This window comes from Procambarus clarkii, unplaced genomic scaffold (assembly GCF_040958095.1).
Source record: "Procambarus clarkii isolate CNS0578487 unplaced genomic scaffold, FALCON_Pclarkii_2.0 HiC_scaffold_1164, whole genome shotgun sequence".
Lineage (NCBI taxonomy): Eukaryota > Metazoa > Arthropoda > Malacostraca > Decapoda > Cambaridae > Procambarus > Procambarus clarkii.
Genome location: NW_027190195.1, coordinates 1 through 9,722, shown reverse-complemented (window position 1 = coordinate 9,722; position 9,722 = coordinate 1). Strand labels below are relative to the sequence as shown.

The following is a 9,722-nucleotide window of genomic DNA, read 5'->3' as shown; positions in this document are numbered from 1 at the left end:
AGACAGCCTGAGGAAGCTGTAGGCTCCTTGTAGCCACAGTCTGACAGTGGCATCTTGTAGCCACAGTCTGACTGTGGCTCCCTGTAGCCACAGTCTGACTGTGGCATCTTGTAGCGACAGTCAGACTGTGGCATCTTGTAGCGACAGTCAGACTGTGGCATCTTGTAGCGACAGTCAGACTGTGGCATCTTGTAGCGACAGTCAGACTGTGGCATCTTGTAGCGACAGTCAGACTGTGGCTCCTTGTAGTGACAGTCAGGCAGGCGGGTGTCACTCTCTCTTCACTCCAGGAAGTGTTAGCCTACAGCGTGTTTACATGGGATAATATTACAGTCTCTGGTGCTCATCCCTGCGCTTGGATGTCGTTTGATTGTCTTAAAGGACACTGGCGGCATAATTCTATCTCAATTAAGATGCGGAAGGGAATATAGTATCTAAATTTTTGTTATCTTTGCATTTCATCAGCGGAGAATCTTGACCGGATCATCTTACAGTTATGCTCCCGGCGGCGGCCAGGTCGTGCTGCCGCGAGCGTGGCACTATAGTCACTTTCTTGTTTGTGTGAACACCGTCGGGCCCTCGGGAGAGTGCCAACCACACACCTGGCCCTCGGGAGAGTGCCAGCTTCACACCTGGACCTCGGGAGAGTGCCAACCACACACCTGGACCTCGGGAGAGTGCCAACCACACACCTGGCCCTCGGGAGAGTGCCAGCCACACACCTGGACCTCGGGAGAGTGCCAGCTTCACACCTGGCCCTCGGGAGAGTGCCAGCTTCACACCTGGCCCTCGGGAGAGTGCCAGCCACACACCTGGCCCTCGGGAGAGTGCCAGCTTCACACCTGGCCCTCGGGAGAGTGCCAGCCACACACCTGGACCTCGGGAGAGTGCCAGCTTCACACCTGGCCCTCGGGAGAGTGCCAGCTTCACACCTGGCCCTCGGGAGAGTGCCAACCACACACCTGGCCCTCGGGAGAGTGCCAGCTTCACACCTAGCCCTCGGGAGAGTGCCAACCACACACCTGGCCCGCGGGTGAGTGCCAACCACACACCTGGCCCTCGGGAGAGTGCCAGCTTCACACCTGGCCCTCGGGAGAGTGCCAGCCACACACCTGGACCTCGGGAGAGTGCCAGCTTCACACCTGGCCCTCGGGAGAGTGCCAGCTTCACACCTGGCCCTCGGGAGAGTGCCAGCCACACACCTGGACCTCGGGAGAGTGCTAGCTTCACACCTGGCCCTCGGGAGAGTGCCAGCTTCACACCTGGCCCTCGGGAGAGTGCCAACCACACACCTGGCCCTCGGGAGAGTGCCAGCTTCACACCTGGCCCTCGGGAGAGTGCCAACCACACACCTGGCCCTCGGGTGAGTGCCAACCACACACCTGGCCCTCGGGAGAGTGCCAGCCACACACCTGGCCCTCGGGTGAGTGCCAGCCACACACCTGGCCCTCGGGAGAGTGACAACCACACACCTGGACCTCGGGAGAGTGTCAACCACACACCTGGCCCTCGGGAGAGTGCCAGCCACACACCTGGCCCTCGAGAGAGTGACAACCACACACCTGGACCTCGGGAGAGTGACAACCACACACCTGGACCTCGGGAGAGTGTCAACCACACACCTGGCCCTCGGGAGAGTGCCAGCCACACACCTGGCCCTCGGGAGAGTGACAACCACACACCTGGCCCTCGGGAGAGTGACAACCACACACCTGGCTTTCGGGAGAGTGCCAACCACACACCTGGCCCTCGGGAGAGTGCCAGCCACACACCTGGCCCTCGGGAGAGTGACAACCACACACCTGGCCCTCGGGAGAGTGACAACCACACACCTGGCTTTCGGGAGAGTGCCAACCACACACCTGGCTTTCGGGAGAGTGCCAGCCACACACCTGGACCTCGGGAGAGTGTCAACCACACACCTGGCCCTCGGGACAGTGCCAACCACACACCTGGCCCTCGGGACAGTGCCAACCACACACCTGGTCCTCGGGACAGTGCCAACCACACACCTGGCCCTCGGGAGAGTGTCAACCACACACCTGGCCCTCAGGAGAGTGACAACCACACACCTGGCCCTCGGGAGAGTGCCAGCCACACACCTGGCCCTCGGGAGAGTGCCAGCCACACACCTGGCCCTCGGGAGAGTGACAACCACACACCTGGCCCTCAGAAGAGTGACAACCACACACCTGGCCCTCGGGAGAGTGCCAGCCACACACCTGGCCCTCGGGAGAGTGCCAGCCACACACCTGGCCCTCGGGAGAGTGCCAGCCACACACCTGGCCCTCGGGAGAGTGACAACCACACACCTGGCCCTCGGGAGAGTGCCAGCCACACACCTGGCCCTCGGGAGAGTGCCAGCCACACACCTGGCCCTCGGGAGAGTGCCAGCCACACACCTGGCCCTCGGGAGAGTGACAACCACACACCTGGCCCTCGGGAGAGTGCCAGCCACACACCTGGCCCTCGGGAGAGTGCCAGCCACACACCTGGCCCTCGGGAGAGTGCCAGCCACACACCTGGCCCTCGGGAGAGTGACAACCACACACCTGGCCCTCGGGAGAGTGCCAACCACACACCTGGCCCTCGGGAGAGTGCCAACCACACACCTGGCCCTCGGGAGAGTGCCAGCCACACACCTGGCCCTCGGGAGAGTGCCAGCCACAGACCTGGCCCTCGGGAGAGTGCCAACCACACACCTGGCCCTCGGGAGAGTGCCAGCCACACACCTGGCCCTCGGGAGAGTGCCAGCCACACACCTGGCCCTCGGGAGTGCCAGCCACACACCTGGTACACACACAAACCACCATTGTCATTAGGCTACAGAGCTCCAGTAACGAGAAGAACCTCACTTATAGGAACATACTGAAGTGTTATCGGCCTCGCCTCACGACCACCAGCTGTTATCTAAAAATATAACAGAAGCCAGTCGAGAAATACAACGGTCGCAGAAGAAACATGTTTACGAAATCCTAATTTATCCCTTTCAGGATAACCAAAAAACTGGAAATTGTGTGGGAAATGTTGAGTCAGCCTCCACTGAGCGCCTAGTCAGCCTCCACTGAGTGCCGAGACAGCCTCCACTGAGCGCCTAGTCAGCCTCCACTGAGCGCCGAGTCAGCCTCCACTGAGCGCCTAGTAAGCCTCCACTGAGCGCCTAGTCAGCCTCCACTGAGCGCCGAGTAAGCCTCCACTGAGCGCCGAGACAGCCCTCGAGCGGCAGACGGAGCTCAAACAAGCGGTAGGAGTCCTGTTGTTATATCCACAATATAATTAGTAGTTCTAATCGTGACTCCGTGCTGAGCGGCAGGATAAGAGGACACCCTGGCCAGGAGTGCCCACAAGGAGTGCCATAATGAGTGCCACGTCTGACTGCACTCTCAGGTCTCCACAATAAAGCCATTACCGCTCATAACACAGATCTGGGTACTGGGGCCAGGAGGGTACCATGGCCAGGAGGGTACCATGGCCAGGAGGGTACCATGGCCAGGAGGGTACCATGGCCAGGAGGGTACCATGGCCAGGAGGGTACCATGGCCAGGAGGGTACCATGGCCAGGAGGGTACCATGGCCAGGAGGGTACCATGGCCAGGAGGGTACCATGGCCAGGAGGGTACCATGGCCAGGAGGGTACCATGGCCAGGAGGGTACCATGGCCAGGAGGGTACCATGGCCAGGAGGGTACCATGGCCAGGAGGGTACCATGGCCAGGGGGGTACTACTGGGGTGTGCTACTCTCATGACAGTTAAGATACACTGCAGACAGCGGGTGGAGGCAGGTACCCTGGGGGGGGAGTACCAGTAGCACGGGGGTGGAGGCAGGTACCCTGGGGGGGAGTACCTGCAGCAGGGGGTGGAGGCAGGTACCCTGGGGGGGAGTACCTGTAGCACGGGGGTGGAGGCAGGTACCCAGGGGGGGGAGTACCTGTAGCACGGGGGTGGAGGCAGGTACCCTGGGGGGGGAGTACCTGTAGCACGGGGGTGGAGGCAGGTACCCTGGGGGGGAGTACCTGCAGCAGGGGGTGGAGGCAGGTACCCTGGGGGGGAGTACCTGTAGCACGGGGGTGGAATCAGGTACCCTGGGGGGGGGAGTACCTGTAGCACGGGGGTGGAGGCAGGTACCCTGGGGGGGGGGAGTACCTGCAGCAGGGGGTGGAGGCAGGTACCCTGGGGGGGGAGTACCTGTAGCACGGGGGTGGAGGCAGGTACCCTGGGGGGGGAGTACCTGTAGCACGGGAGTGGAGGCAGGTACCCTGGGGGGGGGGGAGTACCTGTAGCACGGGGGTGGAGGCAGGTACCCTGGGGGGGGGAGTACCTGTAGCACGGGGGTGGAGGCAGGTACCCTGGGGGGGTGAGTACCTGCAGCAGGGGGTGGAGGCAGGTACCCTGGGGGGGTGGAGTACCTGTAGCACGGGGGTGGAGGCAGGTACCCTGGGGGGGGAGTACCTGTAGCACGGGGGTGGAGGCAGGTACCCTGGGGGGGGGAGTACCTGTAGCACGGGGGTGGAGGCAGGTACCCTGGGGGGGGGAGTACCTGTAGCACGGGGGTGGAGGCAGGTACCCTGGGGGGGGAGTACCTGTAGCAGGGGGTGGAGGGCAGCAGCAGCAGGAGACGGTGCTGTAGCAGGAGGTGGAGGGCAGCAGCAGGAGGAGACGGTGCTGTAGCAGGGGGTGGAGGGCAGCAGCAGGGGGTGGAGGGCAGCAGCAGGGGGTGGAGGGCAGCAGCAGGGGGGGGGGGGACAGCCAGGCATGGCTCCAGGCACATTATGCAAAGAACTATATCGTTGTGTCATTAGTGGCGCCAAGGTGGGTGGAGCCCCTCGGTGCAGGTCTACCTCCACCACCACACTTGGCCATCCACCACCTTACTAATCCACCTAACCCATCGCCATATACTCACCCGGCGCCTTATCTGGCCTCACCCACCTCCCTCTCCCCCGGCGGTCATCACCCGTCACCTCCAGGTACTCGCTCTCTGCTGCTATCAGCGAAGGACCCACAATCACACAGCTCGCTGATCTGATACAAGTGTTTCGATAATTCCTATACTGGCATGATATGAGGGTTTGGCCAGGGAGGATATCACCTCGCGTGTGTGTGTGTGTGTGTGTGTGTGTGTGTGTGTGTGTGTGTGTGTGTGTGTGTGTGTGTGTGTGTGTGTGTGTGTGTGTGTGTGTGTGTGTACTCACCTATTTGTACTCACCTAGTTGTGTTTGCGGGGGTTGAGCTCTGGCTCTTTGGTCCCGCCTCTCAACCGTCAATCAACAGGTGTACAGATTCCTGAGCCTATTGGGCTCTATCATATCTACATTTCAAACTGTGTATGGAGTCAGCCTCCACCACATCACTTCCTAATGCATTCCATTTGTCAACCACTCTGACACTAAAAAAGTTCTTTCTAATATCTCTGTGGCTCATTTGGGCACTCAGTTTCCACCTGTGTCCCCTTGTGCGTGTTCCCCTTGTGTTAAATAGACTGTCTTTATCTACCCTATCAATTCCCTTCAGAATCTTGAATGTGGTGATCATGTCCCCCCTAACTCTTCTGTCTTCCTCTGTCTGTGTGTGTGTGTGTGTGTGTGTGTGTGTGTGTGTGTGTGTGTGTGTGTGTGTGTGTATGTGTGTATGTGTGTATGTGTGTATGTGTGTGTGTGTGTGTGTGTGTGTGTGTATGTGTGTATGTGTGTATGTGTGTATGTGTGTGTGTGTGTGTGTGTGTGTGTATGTGTGTATGTGTGTGTGTGTGTATGTGTGTGTGTGTGTGTGTGTGTGTGTGTGTGTGTGTGTGTGTGTGTGTGTGTGGAGGGGAGAGTATAAGGCCAAGGACACTAAGCAATTATTTCGCAGGTAAAGATAATATTTAATATCGCCCTAATTGAACTTTGTGTGCTTATAAACACCGTTTGTCTCAACCTGTTCCTTGATGATTCAATACCAGCGGTGTTGCCAAGTTGATCACATCCAAGTGCGACTTTAAATTCACGTTCGTATTGAAATATCTTTTGTATGTTCCTACTAAGACAGACTTAAGTCTCAGAAATTGCAATTTTGGAGATCAGGGCTGGAGGAAAATACCTTAAATAAGGCTAAGAACCCGAGGAATCCAGAATCAGGTCATGAACACGTATGGAAGAAAGTGCGAGCGCTAGGCTCTGAGGCTTCAACTACGGGGAACCAAATGAGTACAAGAGAATCATCAGCCAAAAACTGGAACTGGAAGAGATCCTAATATTACGAAGCCCGGAATCCAGCCCAGCCTGAAAACATTGGCCAAATGGTTCCTTCATCATAACTGAATTCGATCGAGCAGCGCTACACTCACTTCCTATGTTCAAAGTGCACCTCTCTAAATGCAAATAGAGATAATGCAAATAGAGACCGGGAGAGCCGGTCGGCCGAGCGGACAGCACGCTGGATATGTGATCCTGTGGTCCTGGGTTCGATCCCAGGCGCCGGCGAGAAACAATGGGCAGAGTTTCTTTCACCCTATGCCCCTGTTACCTAGCAGTAAAATAGGTACCTGGGTGTTAGTCAGCTGTCACGGGCTGCTTCCTGGGGGTGGAGGCCTGGTCGAGGACCGGGCCGCGGGGACACTAAAAAGCCCCGAAATCATCTCAAGATAACCTCAAGATAATTGGCAACAGAACCCTACCACCTATGACGCTATTGACACAAGCGCCTTAGGGGACGGCAGGAGCTTGGACGAGCACATCCCGAGGACGGTTGTGGACGGCAGGAGCTTGGACGAGCACATCCCGAGGACGGACTGATGCCCACGTCATCAATATCTGGCGGGAAGAAAATAGGGTGAGGGAAGACACCTGAGCCAGCTGGGCGCCGAAGAGGAAGGCAGTCTTGGTCTCTGTGATGAAGGTCTTATTGGCATCATAATCGCTACGTAGTGGAGCCTTAACACTTGACCTTGCATGAGTGGGCATGAGAGCGGGCAGTACTCATCATGAACCACCAACACCCCAGCCGAGAACTCTTCACTTGCTCAAGTGACTAGACACGTCTAACTTTTAACTATATCGCTCCTTATATAAAATAACTCCTTCAAATTTTTCCGCTTTCCCTCCATTGTTTCGAGGTCCACCTCGAGTTAAAATGTTCAGAGCCTTTTATATATCCGTATTGTTAAAGCTATTACTTAATGGGTAGACTTCCCGTGGCGCCTCTGACTGTACGTGTTGAGAGAATGTTACATTTAGTGTCTGGGAGACAAAGGTGGACAAGCTGAGAGAGAAGGGTCGGTGTTTGCCTGTGTGCTCTCCTCACTGTGCTTGTGGAGGCTGACCTTGGGGCGCTCTCGTCCCGCCCGTCAACCTTCAATCAACTAGTGTACAAGTTTAAGTTTTCTACTGGCCTTTGTCGCATCTATAGTTACGGTTTAATGTGAACAACTGTCGGGTTCTTAGTCCGCAACGTGTAAAAACAGCTGCAAGAAAATAAACAACCAATATAGACAGTTTCAAGTCTGACTGCAGAAAGATTAGCATCTTAAAGATGTATCTTCATGCATGTAAATGAAATAAAATAAGATACTAATAATTAGTTTCATTGTAGATTATAGTGAATAATGTTCTTTGAGTGTGTTTTGCCCTAGTGTGATCCCATTTATAAACACGTAATAAAGGTTCTTATAGACGCCCCTGGCAGCGCACAGAGAGGGATGACCTAGGCAATCTCCAGTGTTTACAACCTCCCTTATGGAGGGCCACCTTAAAGCTCAATTTACATTACCTCGCAAGACAACGACGTGACAAGTTATAAATCAGTGAAGAGCTATAAGAATAGGTATATAAATAGGGCTGGAAGATATATAAATAGGGCCGTGGGCACGGTGACCCTGGGAGCCATCAGCAGGTAAACGACACACTTTGCTGCCAGTTATTAAACAGTTTGTGAGATAGTAAGCACTACGAAGTTATTAACAATTGTTATTGTAATAACAAACCCAACGTTGTTTATTAACAATAACAACCTTGGGTTGTGAAGTTCTAAACTTATAAACTGTTTAATATATGTTAACAAAGTCGCCATGATTGAGGAGAGATGTAGAGGTTTCGTCACTGGTTGTGCAAATGCTTGGGAGACTCTTGGCCATGGTTCCCAGTGGTCCTCAATGGATACATACACCCTGAAGGTTACCTTGCTGTGTATACCCACTTGTAGAGTTTACTGAAGTATACTTGCTGGTTGGTGAGGGGACAGGTGTCTGGGACTCAAGGCGACGCCACCTCACGATGACCGCCTCACTTGCTGGTGGGTGAGTAGCCTCGTGTGCTGCCTACCCGTTCTACCTACTGACATAGGTAGTGCATGGGGGGGGGAGATGTGTAAAAGCCTGGTTTGTGTCTCGGAGAGGCTGCAGGATCCAAGTAAGTTAGGTACAACTTCTGGTTTCAGCTAACTCTTTTGACCATGTCGTAGCTCAGTCGATTAAGGCAGCGTCTGGGATGATCTCGGACGTAGGTTCGAATCCTCGTCACGGCCCCTGTGGATTTGTTCATTTAATGCATCACGCTATTGTGATTTCTGTGTGTAACTGGTATACAGATTCCTGAGCCTACTGGGCTCTATCAAATCTACATTTGAAACTGTGTATGGAGTCAGCCTCCACCACATCACTTCCTAATGCGTTCGTTCCATTTATTAACTACTCTGACACTGAAAAAATTCTTTTTAATGTCTCTGTGGCTCATTTGGGAACTAAGTTTCCACCTGTGTCCCCTTGTTCGTGTTCCACCCGTGCTGAAGAGTTTGTCTTTGTCCACCCTGTCAATTCCCCTGAGAATTTTGTAGGTGGTTATCATGTCTTCCCTTACTCTTCTGTCTTTCAGGGACGTGAGGTTCAGCTCCTTCAGCCTTTCCTCGTAGCTCATACCTCTCAGTTCCGGGACAAGTCTGATGGCATACCGCTGAATCTTCTTTAACTTAGTCTTGTGTTTAACTAGGTATGGACTCCAGGCTGGAGCTGCATACTCCAGGATTGGTTTTACATAAGTGGTATACAGGGTCCTAAACGATTCCTTACACAAGTTTCTAAAGGCAGTTCTTATGTTGGCCAACTTAGCATATGCCGCTGATGATATCCATTTGATGTGGGACCTCTGGGGGACAGGTTCGGTGTGATATCAACCCCCAGATCTTTCTCTCTATTTGACTCATGCAGGATTTCACCTCCCAGATGATACCTTGTGTTCAGCCTTTCAATCTGAAAGGCTGAACCTTCTGCTCCCTTCGCCTAATTTCAGTACTTTACACTTTCCTGAGTTGAACTTTAGTAGCCATTTTCTAGACTATTCCTCTAGTTTGTGCAGGTCATCCTGTAGAGTGTGTGTGTATGTGTGTGTGTGTGTGTGTGTGTGTGTGTGTGTGTGTGTGTGTGTGTATGTATGTATGTGTGTGTGTGTGTGTGTGTGTGTGTGTGTGTGTGTGTGTTTGTATGTGTGTGTGTGTGTGTGTGTGTGTGTGTGTGTGTGTGTATGTGTGTGTGTGTGTGTGTGTGTGTGTGTGTGTATGTGTGTGTGTGTGTGTGTGTGTGTGTGTGTGTATGTGTGTGTGTGTGTGTGTGTGTGTGTGTGTGTGTGTGTGTATGTGTGTGTGTGTGTGTGTGTGTGTGTGTGTGTGTGTGTGTGTGTGTGTGTATGTGTGTGTGTGTGTGTGTGTGTGTGTGTGTGTGTGTGTATGTGTATGTGTGTGTGTGTGTGTGTGTG

General features: G+C 54.4%; 1 protein-coding gene across 1 annotated transcript; it reads left to right on the top strand.

The window, feature by feature from the left end:
• Positions 1 to 359: 359 nt before the first annotated feature.
• Positions 360 to 6,232, top strand: LOC138362083 (putative uncharacterized protein DDB_G0290521). The gene is made up of 3 exons (XM_069320977.1): positions 360 to 364; positions 589 to 2,057; positions 6,063 to 6,232. Exons 1-3 carry the CDS (start codon positions 360 to 362, stop codon positions 6,230 to 6,232), a joined length of 1,644 nt encoding a protein of 547 aa, XP_069177078.1.
• The last annotated feature ends 3,490 nt before the right edge of the window (positions 6,233 to 9,722 follow it).